General features: G+C 41.8%; 1 protein-coding gene across 5 annotated transcripts in view; it reads right to left on the bottom strand.

Annotated features, from left to right (window-relative positions):
• Window positions 1-14,125, bottom strand: part of MSH3 (mutS homolog 3) — a 597,715-nt gene that overhangs the window by 523,575 nt on the left and 60,015 nt on the right. For all 5 annotated transcript variants that reach the window (XR_003852288.1, XR_003852291.1, XM_029574170.1 and 2 more), the window contains exons 5-8: window positions 9,224-9,340; window positions 8,436-8,553; window positions 6,767-6,903; window positions 5,305-5,471 (exon numbers count right to left, since the gene is read on the bottom strand). Coding sequence is in view for 3 of the 5 variants with exons in the window: in XM_029574170.1 (XP_029430030.1) it covers window positions 5,305-5,471; window positions 6,767-6,903; window positions 8,436-8,553; window positions 9,224-9,340 (539 nt within the window). In the remaining 2 variants the exon portion in view is untranslated. The remainder of the gene's footprint in view (window positions 1-5,304; window positions 5,472-6,766; window positions 6,904-8,435; window positions 8,554-9,223; window positions 9,341-14,125) is intronic.

Raw genomic sequence — 14,125 nt, forward strand, 5'->3', positions numbered from 1 at the left:
GTTCCCTCCGAGACCACTCCGATTTCGGAGCGGCATCGGAGGGAACAGGCAGCGCGCGCAGGTTGCACAAATGTGCACCCCCTTACGCGCGCCGACCCCGGATTTTATAAGATACACGAGTATCTTATAAAATCCACCGTACTTTTGTTCACGCGTGGTGCGCGAACAAAAGTACGTGTGCTCGCTGTTTTTGAAAATGTACCCCAGCATGTTTAGCCCATGACCCCTTATGTCCTTGCTTTTAGCTTGATCACCTTCTCCTTCTGGCATGAGTACCAAGCAAAAATATTTAAGATATCTTCTTGTTTTGGGAGGGGGGGGGGGGGAAATCAGGGAGGGTTACGGCAATGCACTGAACTCAGCAGTTTGATGGCTTGTTGTATTTCTTTATTATAAAATTAAGGTCATGCATTGTTATTCCCTGCAGAAGACTCAGAGCGTAAGTCTCGCAGGATGATGTTATTTAGTATTGCAAATAAAAAATTGTTGAAACACAAGATATCTGCTTTCTTCTGAGCCTCCTCTTTACTAAACACTACCTCCCTTTTAATTCTTAATATTCCCTTTTGGTCTTCCTCTTTTCACTTGCCTATCAAAAGAAAGTTTTATACCCGCATTTACTCGTTAGGCAATATACTCCTCCATTAGAGATTTTACCAGTCTAATTGGCCTTCCTGCTTCCTTGTCAGAGCAAAAAGGGATTTGCTGGGTTTGAATCAGGGTTTGCCTGGTCAGAAACTTGTGCTCTGCTGGTGAAGTCACAGAATGGCTTAAAGTGAGGCAGCCTCAGACCATTGTTGGCTTGAAACACAGCCACGCCCCCGAGGATCCAGATTGGTCCTCGGACGTTCATAAAGGGATTGCTGGGAAAAGCCCAGTGTTCAAGCAACACGATGGCTGAGGGTTGCAGGGTGGACCTAGACTCTTATTGGAATGATGGTGAAGTAACCTAGCATGCATATTCTTGGATAACCCATTCACAATAAGTAGTGGATTAAACTGAACAGGGTGCACCACTACTTGCAAGTGAATCTTTTCTCTTGTGAATAAAAACCTAAGTATGAAAGAAAACTGTATCGTGTTTAAAAGGCTCCAACCTGGCATTCCCTTTGTTTCTCCTGCTACCTTTGCCTGTCTTCTTACTGTGTCTGTATTTCCTGAATGCTATTCTTTTCAAACTTAGTTTTTCTCCTAATTTTTTACTGTATTATCATTTCTTTCTTTATTCTCTTCCCCTTGCTAATATGTCCTACACAATGATTTCTTGCCATTTCAATGTTCCTTTTCCTTGCTATCAATAGTTCCTCTGTACTTCTTAGATCTCTTGCTCCTGACAAGGCTGCCATAAAATTATTCATTTTCTTAAACTCCGCCCTTCCGAAATCCAGCACTTTTTTTGCTAGCACATTTTGGTTCTGATCCAATATTTTCATTAAAATAGACAGTATGGTGATCACCGAACCCCAGTTTGTCCCCTTTTATAACCTCAGTGATAATGTCTCCATTTGTCAGTATCAAGTCTGGTGTTGCCTCACAAGTGGCCTCTTCAACAAGCTGCTTGTAAAAGACTTCCTGCAAAGACTTCTAGTATCTCTCAACTTCTTGTTTATGCAGCAGCTGGCATTCTCCAATCCACAACTGGTAGATTTAGGCATCCCACCCCACCCTCATTAACAGCATCTCACCTATGCATACAATCCTTTAGGTGGTTTCTATAGTGTCTGAATCTACGTCTCCACCTTATGATGATGGAATATAAATTGTACCTACAGTACACAGTAGACCCCTTAGGTCTCTCTGAAACAACCCACAGCAACTCAGCTGCTCGTTATGCACTCGTACCTCAATGGCTTTTTTTATTTTGTCTATAACATAATAAGCTACTCTTTTTTTTTTTTTAATCACTGTTCCTTTCCAAGGCCAAGTTTTTGAGAGAATAATCACAGTAGAGAATGACTTTAATGCTCTGTCACCAACATCGCCTACATACAGCAATGTTTGTATTGTACAACAGGTCACATTTCTGATGCATTACTTTGTCACACTATGCCAGTAATGCTCAACCATAGTCTCTCTCAGTGAACAGCTTTAATCGGTGCTCTTTCAAAAAAATAAACACAAAATAAAAACTGTTATAAGAGTCATACTTAGGACCCTGGACGAGAGCCACATAATATTCAAGAATTTCTAAAAGAATGTACCAAAATGTATTATAAACAAAAAATTTATAACAGGAACACAAAACATAGAAAACAATGAACAAGTATCACTTGGCATACAACGAATTCAGCAGGAGGTATTAATATAGCAGTCGCCTCTTTCCTTAACCTGCTCCACTACATCCTACATCTGTGAACATTGCACAATATGGTTCCCAAACTCTGTCATAATCAAAAGATTTGTGCCATAATGAATAGATAAGCTTTACAATAATAACTATATTTCAGCTGTTTATGTCAGTTTGACAGCAGAAAGTTGCTATCGTGAAATGAGCAGCCAGTACCATCTGATTACACAGCTGCCTTTGGGATCTATTAAGGTTGGGCGGCCCCCCATCCCCCATCCCCCCAGCAAGCATCCACATGAGGTGAGCTGAATTGGTACAGCCAAACATTTAGAAATTTCCCCTTGTACTTCCTTCCAAAAAGTAGAAACATAAGAACAAGTCCACCACATATGCAAGCATGTACAATCTTGCCCACATCCTCTCCAAAGGACCTTGATGCAGAAGGTTAATACCGAGCAAAAAATTCAGGACATCTGTATGTTTTATGAAAGAGCTTGTACATCAATTCCACTCTTCTGCTACATGATGAGATCTTAAATGTTCTTTTCCTAATATATTTCCAGACTGTTGAGTCTAGGTCTAGACTTAGATCATTATTCCACTTAGTTATCAAAGAGACCAGGGTGTCCCTGGTACCCTGTATGGCCCTGTAAAGAATTTTAACTATCTTTTGTCTCAGACCTTCACCATGATGCCTTTCTCCAGTTTAATTGATGGTCTTCTAGCCAAGCCAGCGTCCTCCAACTGTTGAAGAACATTAAGTATCCTGTCCTAAAGTAGAGCAGATATCATAGTCCGACTGAAGCTCATCAAAAAGGACCTACCCGTCCTCATCCCATAATTGCCCCAGGTGTCTCAAGCCCATATCCCACCATTCCCCCATAACCAGGCTAAAAGTATGAATCAAAAGACTAGGACTGTTACTAAGTAAAGATACAGGAGAAAGCACCCCCTCTGGCAACTGTAAACTCTTAGATACCTCCCACACCACTGGATGATCATATAGGGCCTTCACCCATTTCGTATAGGCCAGATCTATTCAAAACTTATCTAGCATAGCAAATAATAAAGGCCAGTGAAGCCGATCAAAGGCCTTTTCAGCATCAAGAGCAGCAACAATCCCAGTCTTAGCATACTTCCCTACCATAGCCATAATATTAAATACCCTCCAAGTGTTAGCTGCCGAGTGCTGTCTTTTCACAAAACCCATCCGGTCAAGGTGCACCAAGTCCGGAAGACCTTAGCTAGAATTTTAACATCTGCATTTAACAAAGAAATAGGAAGATACAATCCCAGATCTGTAGTGTCCCTCCCCTTCTTGGGAATTGCCACCAGGGTGGCATCAGTCAACCTGTGTGGGCAAGCAGGGTTCGCCTGCAAATGCTGAAAGACTTTGAACAATATCGGACCCATCTGAGGGAAAAAAAACTTTATAGTAATCCAAGCGGTAGCCATCTGGGCCCGGACACTTCCCTTTTGGAAGCAACTTAACCACCATTTGTATCTCTTCCAATGTGATCAGCACAGCTAATCTACGATTCTGCATCTCTGTCATTGGAGGAATATGAAGCAAACTCAAATACTGGTTTATGTCTACAGGAGACAAACCATCCTCCTTAGGGTAGAAATGAGTGTAGAACTTGGCAAAGGTACAAATGATGCCGGCCATCTGGTAAGTAAAAGTTCCAAAGCAGTATGAATCCCAGCTATGACCCTACTCGCCCTCTTTTTTGTGCAGCAAACCCTCCATGAAAGATCAGGGTTTATTCCCATGTTTGTAGATTGTATGTTTCAGGTACTGAAAGGACCTTTCCACTTGGCCTATCTGAATTCCATCGTGTTCCACCCTAGATTTCTGCAACTCTTTTTACACCTGTCTAGAACAATTCACTTTATGTTGACGTTTCAAACTTACTTTCCTTCTAGAGAGGGAAGCTTCATGTTTTAACCTCTACTTCTAAAGATGACTACCAAATCCTTTAATCACCCCTCTCAACACTACTTAAAGAGTTTCCCATAATAGTACCAGGCTACAATCCTGAAGGGAATGAACCTGGAAAAACTATGTTGCAGTTTTAATTATCAGCTCCTTAAAATCCTCCCTACCCATAAGACACAAGTTGAGTTTCCATGTATTACCCCAATACCCAGCTGTGCCCACCTTCAGAGGAAGGAGGATAGCACTGTGGTCCAACAAGGTAACCGACAAGATATCAGATTCCCCAAGAATGGAGCTTAGTTTGGCAGAACACAAAAAGAAGTCTATATAACTGTATGTCTGATGAAAAGAAGAAAAACAATTATAGTTTCGGCCAGATGGATATTGCTGTCTCCAAATATCCTTAAAGTTCTAATGGGTACATTAAAGATTGGAGCCCCTCCCTTTGGTATGAGTGTCTAAGCCCACCACCCAGCCTATCTACACTAGGGAACAAGCAAGAATTCCAGTCTCCTCCCGCCACTATAATCAGCATCAAAGAAAGCAGCTAGCTGGGCTCTAAGACCATGATAAAAGATTCTGACCTTTATTTGATCCATGTATATTAGCCAGAACAAGTTTTCTGCCATATAAAGTACATTCAATGAATATTGTTCTGCGCTCTGGATCCAAATATGTCTAGTGGATAGTGATGGGAAGAGTCTTGTGAATCAAAATGCATACCCAACGACTATTATATGAGGCTTTTTCTGAAGCTTTTTTTTTGTAATTCTTTTGGGGTGAATACTCTGATCCCCCCATAACACTGGCAGCGACCATTTAGGAGTGTCCCGAACCAATTTTGAACCAGGGACTAATAATATTTAACAGGATCTCATGATCATGGAGCGGGAACACATCAAATCAGCAGCCACTCCCCACGCGGTCATCTTGGCACCCCATCTTTTGGCTTTTGACCAATAAGCCTAAAAGTACAAGCTGTATACAGTACATCTGCCAAATGTCTAGAACTCAATTTAATTCCTGTCAATCATATGAAATAAATGCCTTGCCATCAGAATGTAATTTAAGCACATACCTAGCAGAGGTTATACTGTCAACGAGTCTTTCTGATTCCTCCGATAAGTCTGATGGAAGCAGAATTTCAACTGGCTGCAGGCGCAAAATCCGGCTCTCCAACTCTGAGCGCAGCTTCGAATCTTGGAAATTGTCAAAGATCACTTCCCCTGTGGTGGGCTGGACTGCCTGCCAGGTAAAGGAGGCAACAGGTGAGACAGGACCAAAACAAACTAATAAAACAGGCAGAAAACTGGTGTTGCCATCTAGTTTTCAGCAATAGGAGCTAAGCAGAGAGGACTAGAAGAGGGCTCACAGAGTTATAATAGTCCCAAAATTCACTTTGCTATTATCTTAGTTACACATCAGCATCTCTACCCCACAACTAGACATATTCCATCTTTGATTTATGTAATTTAGTAGGCTTGCTAACAAGTTTTAACAGAATGGGGATTTTTTTTTTTGTTTTATATTTATATTTACATTAAGGATATTTTGAAGGCTGCAACGGAGGATGGCAAATACTTACATCAAATTAGTATCATTACAATTATAGATACAATTTCATTTGTAACGGTGGTATATAAACATTTTAAAATAAATAAATACTGAAATACCAAGAGAAAACACATCCATTCTGGGTACATGAGAAAAACAGGGCATATTCTTCAGACAGAGTGAGTGCTTTAGGTGGTCATTACAACATGTCTTGTGTGCACTGTAAGACAAAGGTCATGGTGACCTACATGCCAAAGTCATCCTTCAGTAACAAAGAATAGCTTGCCTTATCTTATACAGAAATATATCAGGGCCATTTGCGCTGATTATGAAACTTGTTTAATCATACATACTCAATCATTTTTACCTGTTCCTTAAATATCGGTATGATGTCACAAAGTAATCTCTTCAACCAATCACACTTGCGGCTTTCAACAAACAGCATCCAGAGTCATACTGCATACATTATTAAATGTTAACATAACTAAGCAGCAGTAAAAGACCAAAAATCTATAATGGATGTCTAGAATAGCCATAAAGTGGCTGAAGATTACAGAATGTTCAACGTTTTTATCATCTCAACATTCCCAGCACTGGGAGTCTGAGCAAATCATGGTGCTGTTATGCAGCTCTTCATCCATACCTTGTGCAGCCACCATGCTTGTGAATGCAAAAACTGACTACAGCACAAGAAGGCTAACGAAGAAAGGGGCGACAGAGGAAGGAAGGTGGGCATGACACAGGAAATTTAATATTTAAGCAAAGATAGGCAAAACTGCAGCTACAACTCTGCCAGAAATACCATTATTAACCAGATAGACTTGGGGAAAACCCACTGCTTATCCCTGGACATAAGCAGCACAGGATTGGTCTACTGTCTGGGAATCTACCAATTACTTGTGACCTGGAGAGTCCACTGTTGGAAACAGGATGCCGGGCTTTATATAATCTTGGTCTGACCCAGTATGAAGTTCTTATGTACTTACCACTAAGCCAAGTGTGACCTCCCCTTTTTTTCTGCTCTCTTTGGTTTCACAGATACACAGGAGGTAGTTGTTAGGAGCATCGGCTGTTATCTCTTCAACATCCGTCATGTCATCCAGTTTCAACAAAGGGTTCACATTTAATAAGCATTAAAAAAAAAAAACACTGATCGTTTCCAAGGATGTCACTAAAATAAATATCTTAAAATGCCGAATGAATTTTCTTTTTTTAAACTAGAAAGTGCAAATCTCACAAACCGTACAATGCAGCAGCAACTAACAGAAAGGAAGAACAGCAAAGATGGCACCTTGTTGCCATTTCACAATAATACCATTCGTTTTACATCAATAGGCAGTTCTGCTATCTTTTTGCCTCCTGGGTAAGCAGTGAAAAGGAGGGAGAATGGCGTGGAGGAGCACTGGCAGATGGAAAGAAAATGAGGGGAAAGTTAAAGTGAAAGTTAAGTATTTCATTGGTGAGGCAGTCAAGATAGACCACTTTCCTGCAAATTAACAAGGACCATTTTAGGGTCTTGTAGCCCAAACTGAATCTATGGACGCGATACCACAAGATCTAATACATTTTAAACAACGTAATCTCTCTAGATCATGGAATCCCTGAAAATCTGACAGTCGGTTTAAAGTAAAGACTGCTCTCACACAGGTCCCTTACACAAGCTGCCACTACTGTCGCATTTGCTGTGAAATTGCTAGGTTTGTCGTCTTCTTGTAGAACACCCAGTCGGTATTAATAGACTGCACCCTTACTCTGGTCCTTCCTCCCAAGAACTCTCTCATTCTGCCTCTTTCCCCATTCTGCTTTCCATGACTTCTGTCCCATTAACCTCTATAAATTATCCTTCCAGAGACCTTATACTCTTTCCTCCCTCTTATAATAGCCTTCCCTTACACCTTTCTCCTCTCCTTTCACCTTGATCAGATATCTTCAGAGCTTTAGGAGACTTTTACTTTCCTTAATATCCAAGAATGAATCTTATAAGATCTAGGATCTTAATCCATTAATCCTCCCTTTTCCCCCACCAGTTAAAACCTGCATTATGGGTGCCATTTACACAGATACGACCCAATTTTAAATGGCCCGCACGCGTAAAAAACAGGGGTTACGTGGTTGGCTGGGCCACGCACGTAACCCGTTAACGTGCACAAGAGCCGCGCCTCAGCAAAGGGGCGGTCCAGGGTGCGGGGAGGGGCTGGAGGCGGCTGGTACAGTGGCCATTTGCCACGGTGCCAGCACGCGCAACTTGCTACTGCTCCGTTGGAGGAGCAAAAGGTAAATTAAAAATAAATAGGGGTACCTAGGATAGGGGGCAGGTAGGAGAGAGGAAGGGGAAGGGAGGTTAGGGTAGGGACGTTCCCTCCCAGTCCGCTCCTTAATTGGAGCAGACTGGGAGGGAACTGGGGGATCCCCAATCTCGTCGCCGTGCAAATTAGCTAAATTCTACCCCCCCTTGCACACGCCGCCCGGGATTTTATAAAACATGTGCACGCATGTTATAAAATTGCGCGTCCATGTGTGCATGCCGGGTAGCACGTGTGCATATTTTTTAAAAATCTACCCTTATAATGAGTATTTTGCCCATCTCTGTCCAATGCAGCTGTGAAATCTATGAGCTACAGCTAAATGGAAAACTGGATGTTCTGTAAAGGATATCTTCACCAATAAGCGTGGATTTGGTGTAGAGGGCTGTCAGTTGTCGGGTGAATAAGGAGCTTTTATTATCTCCAACGGCCTTCAGTGCTGTGGTCTCAGTTTGTTTTACAACTCCCACCTGCAATGTGAAGTAGCAACATCCATGAGTTTCAGTGTGATAGAAAACATGCAACTTCTGCCACACATAATCAAGCAAAGACAGCAGAGTCTGTCCTGGGAATGCCTCGGTGACATTTGGAATGTCACCTTAATTCTCACTGGAACTTAATAGAGTTTATCCTTCCAAATGGATAAAACAGCATTGCCCAGACATCCAGAGTTCCATGTACGAAATGGTTTTTCCCCTTTCAAATTTAGGATATAGGTCCCCCAGTTTCTCTCATATAGTCATCCCACTTCAGCAATTTTAATTCCATTTTAGTTATCTACTATATTTCATTTCAGCCATCTGAATAATTTTAACAGCTTCTAATAATCTATAGTGCCGCGATTGCAAATTTGCTGAGAAAGGAGTCTCTAAAGCAATGGCAGTTAAAGAAGGTACGTGTGGCTTAATGATCTGTGCCCTGAGTTTCACCCCATTAATGCAGCTGTCCTTGTAGTAATGTCCCTCTAACATGGTATAGGCTGAAGTTTGCAGTGCAAGCATAAAAAAATGCATCTGTAAAATATTTAAGCAATATATATGACCTTAAAATCAAACTATTGTACAGTGCAGAACAGAAGAAATATAGACCATTTGGCCCATTCACTTCTCCTGAGACTGAATTAAACAAAATATAACTGACCTTGTATCCTTTAGCCACAAGTCGGCGTACATGCACAAACAGCCTGTGGGTGGGTATACTGGCTGTCATGAAGTTGTGATCCAAGTGACAGTAAATGTTGAGTTCTCGGGCTGCAATCTACGTAAGAACAGAAGATAACCATATGACGTGCCATGCTGGGTCCAACATCCTGTCTCCTGCAGTAATCAATCCGGGTCGCTTGGATGTACCAGGCAGACCCAAGGGGAAGATCCCTTCCTTGCTGCTCATTCTCAGATGTAAGAGACAGTGAGCCCCACACTTGCCCAGTTAGTAAGTGTTAATGAACCTGTCCTCTTAGAAACTTGTCTAAACTTTTTTTTTTTTTAACCCAGCTAAATTTATTAACCTTGACCACGTTCTCTGAGAAACTCTACAGCTTCATTGTACCGCAACTGACAAAAATACTACTTTTTAAATTTGTTTTAAAATGCTATGTTAGTTTCACAGAATGTAGTAACCTCCTGCATTGAAATGCAGTTTCTTCTAATCCAAAGAAACCCAACATATCATGGCAGACAGAGCCATTAAGCCCAGTGATGCAATGCCAAAGACACCAGATGATCTCAGCTTTTCCCCACACTTCTTTGCATTTAGGGATCTTCCTATGTGTATCCCTTGCTTTTTTGGATTCCATTACCGTTTGTGTCTCTTCTACCATCCACTGGGAGGCCATTCCAAGCATCAGCACCCCTTCAGTGAAGAAGTATTTTCCCATTCTGCTCTGAAGTCTAACCCACTCAAGCAGCAGATATTACCATGGCTTTGATGACTCCAAGTCATCAAATGAGCACTGCTACAGAAATCACCGCCTGGTGGCTTCGACTGGAACATTCAGAGAGAAGAAGAAAGAATAAAAGATTTCACTCATGCCGGGCATTTCATGGATCCCAGTTATTTTATTAAGTGGACGGTGTTTTAATTTTCTTTTTAAACTTGCCCCAAATCACAACAACAAACAACAACAAAAAACACCCTCACACAGCTGTCTTTTCAAAGATGGGTGGGTAACTCCTGTCCTTGAGGTTTTCAGGATAACCGTAATGAATATGCACGAGACAGATCCGCATACAGTTTAGGCAGCGTGCACGGGAATCTCTCATATGTATATTTACTAGGGTCATCCTGAAATCTTGACCAGTTAGGGGCGCTCGAGGACCAGAATTGCCTATGCTTGCTTTAAGACTTTCATGGGAAGTAGCTGTGTAGAAGGGCACTGTTCTTCCCAGAAATTAAGCCATTTTGGGTCAGGGGAGGTGAGCAGCCCAAGCCTGGTCCACTCTGGTGACGTATTAAGGCGGCACATTGTGTTTTGAGTAGTTTTTGTTTGCCCTTACAAATCTGAATGACTGGCATAGCGCTACTGGTTGCATTAAAATTGTAATCAATATGCTCCACATATTCTACATAACTACTGAACTACCTTATGCAATACACATGTAAAATTCTTCAGTCTTTTAAAATTTTTAATTTAAAAAAAAAAATGAATACAAAAGCAAAGCAAAATGAAGAGGTCAGGAAAGCCCTTGTGCACTTTATGATCCACCTCCTTTTTCTCCATGCCACTGGTAAATTGAGTCGAGGCACTGCTAGAAACCATGTAAAAATGAGCAGAGACCTAGCTCTTAATACTTTTAGAATATTCTCCGTTTGTCCACAACCTGCAGCATTCAAGTACGGTTTCACTAAATCAAAGGAGAATTTGCTCGCTTTTTTTCTCTCAAACTCTCAAGCTACCCTTCCTCCAAATGAAGGGGATATTTTAATAAAATTACCATTTTCAATTTGGGAAAATAAAAAAAAACTAGTTTATTTTCAAAAGTAAATTAACTACCAAGCTCCCATTTCCAAAATCCATAACAAGGGGGAGGGTAATTGTTGGCCATACGACTCTCTACTTGTGTCAAATGCTCAGCATTAAAAGAAAGTTGCTTGACTTGCACTCTGGAGAAGGGAATGCTAGAAGGTGCAATGATGCACCAAATCAAATGTTAGTTATCAAGCTATTCTAAAAACAACTAAACACACCATCGCCCAGCTGACGGCTTCACTGCTCTTCTGCATTCATTCTCTTAAGCACCCATTAGCATAAAGTAGCTCTTTTCTGGGTGACAGGGGATGATGATACAATTTCAAAACGTAAAACAAACTTTTAAAACTTTACAATGGAAGGGGGATGGGGGAGGGCCAACAAGCAGTCAGAAATAGAGTCTGCATGAAAAGTTCAATTGGAAACTTATAACCACAAGCCCCCTGAAGTTGTTCTACCTTTCAAAGAGAGCCCGATGTACTAGAAGATTTTCCCCATTTTGCATCTATGGGAAAAATGCTTAGTACAGCTCAAAGAAAGCAAATTAAAAAGCTTTTAGTAGCTGTGCATTCTCTGGAAATGATCAACTCTTCCTTCTGCAATTGAAATCAAGAAAAATCGGGGTCACTGTCATTATGACTAAATTCGCCTTGAATATGAAAGACTTACTTCAGGATTTCTCTGCAGTTCAGCTACCTTTCCCTCATAGTGTATCAAAGCACACGTTGGCACCTTCTCCCAACCTAGACATCATTGGGACTTTCAACTCGACTCTGTGCACCATGTTTAAGCTACGTCTCACTTTTCTTTTAATTCAACCCCTACAACAAAAATCTTTAAACCCACTTTTTTTTTTTTTTTTTTAGGTTTCATATTTTCTGTTTAATACTCTGTAAAATTTTCAAACGTTACAACTGAAAAGTGAGTTTGTCAAAAATGGCAAAAATTAACTAATTTTGTCAATGATCTTTCTGTACTCACTAAAAATAAAGATATTTTAACAACGTCACCACAGAAATTTATTTAACCAGAATTGCCAAAAGTCAGTAAAAAAAAAAAAGTCACGTCAGCTCAACTATGCAAAAAAAAAAAAAAGGAGTGAAGCTTGGCAAAGTAAGCCCAGCAGTGCACAAAATGGCAACGGTAAAACGTGTGGCCATAAAGGTAAGTTATTAATACAAATCTGGAAGATTGCCATTAAAAATGTTTCATGTTTTATGACAGAAGAAAGCATGGGAGGGCTTTCCTGCTACCCGGTATCACCAGTTGCTCCCTGCCATCACCTGACTGATATCTGGACTGCTTCTCTCAGAGGGTCCTCTTCGTCGACAGCCCCAGCAAGCACCGTGAAACGCGCCTTAAAAATTCTAGCTTTTTTTGTTGTAAACGGTTTTTATTGGTAATCAGGGCAACAAACAAGAATCACAGCAAGTACACTTTTGTATAATAAGTGAGTGCAACACAACTCAGGCAAAACGATGTGAACTCACCACACAGAACAAGTGAGAGGTACATCCGGCCACTGATACCTTTACAAGAACCAGTGTGAACCTCCCCGCCTTTCCCCACCCCCTCCCACACCCTCCCCCCTCCCCCCCCAGGACCAGACCAATCAGGTACATAGCCAGATTGAGGTTCGGACTTCAGACACCAAACACCAGACACCAAATGGACAGTGAATCAGATAGTGCTCACCCACAAAACCAGGACCCATCCTTACAAACACCGGGAAGCCTACGTTTTTAATAATGTACAAGAGTCCTGGGCCTGTATCCAGTCAGTATATGGGCACCAGACCTTATGAAATTCCACGATCTTGTCTTGATGTAATGCCGTTAGTTGACATAGCCGGTAATACGAATGTAACCGATGCTGAACAGCCGCCAGAGTCGGGGCCTGTTCCTGCTTCCAATGAAGGGCGATTTCTGCTCTCGTCGCTATGAAGATCTGTAACACCAATTGCTGTTCCATACGAGTAACGCCGGGTACCGGTAATCCCAACAGAGCATGCCACGGTTCCACTGACACCACTATACGGAGAACTTGAGCAAGCCAAGCCAAGACGATAGTCCAACAGTGGGAAACTTTAGGGCACTGCCACCACATATGCAAATAGGTACCTCTGTCCGCACACCCTCTCCAACATGTGTCAGGAACATCCGGTGCAAATTTGTGAAGGGAGACTGGAGTGTAATGCCACCTGTAAATTAATTTATAACAATTTTCTTGGAGCCCCGCTGATATGGAGCATTTACGAGCCACCATATATATTTGCTCCCAATCTTCGTCCTGTAAAACGCCAGGAAAGTCATTCTCCCATTGTCTCTGGTGCCGCGGCGGGCCCAGGCGCCGTCCATTGAAAATGGCATAAATCTTTGAAATCACTCCACGCACAACAGAGGCATGCTTGCAGATAGACTCGAACAACGTTCCAGTAATTCGGAGAGAGCCTTTGCGGAGCCCCCTGCAGGTAAAATGGTATAGCTTGGCATATAGAAAAAAGTCAATCCTGTCAAGAGTATATGCAGTACGTAATTGTTCTTTAGTTATTAATGACCCTTGTTGAAACACATGACCCAGTTTCCATATACCAGCTTGGCGCCATTGCTGTTGACCCCCGGAACCTTCCCTCCATGGTGTAACCACATCTGTAAATAAATGAGACAGCAAGCAAAACTGCTCCGGCCCCACCAAAACCTTTCGCCATTGCTGCCAGACCTGTAACGTAGTGCCCAACGCATATGACACAACTAAGTCCGGAACTTTAGGGAGAGAAGGCTGCCAAGGGGTGGCATCAATAGGAAAACGACCCAGACAAGCCTGCTCCAATTTAACCCATTGTGGTGTATCAGTATTGCTATGAAAGGCAACCAAAGCCCTTAGTTGCGCCGCCCCGTAATACCAAAGAAGATTAGGAACCTGTAACCCTCCCCGTAGTTTGGACTGAAACAATGTGACTCGGGCTATCCGCGGGGGGCGCCTCCTCCAGATAAATTGACCCAGCACTTGCTGCCAATTCTGTAACAGTTTATTGGGAAGATAAATGGGTATAGTAGTAAAAAAATATAAAAAAC

Source organism: Rhinatrema bivittatum, chromosome 1 (assembly GCF_901001135.1).
Source record: "Rhinatrema bivittatum chromosome 1, aRhiBiv1.1, whole genome shotgun sequence".
NCBI classification, from domain to species: domain Eukaryota; kingdom Metazoa; phylum Chordata; class Amphibia; order Gymnophiona; family Rhinatrematidae; genus Rhinatrema; species Rhinatrema bivittatum.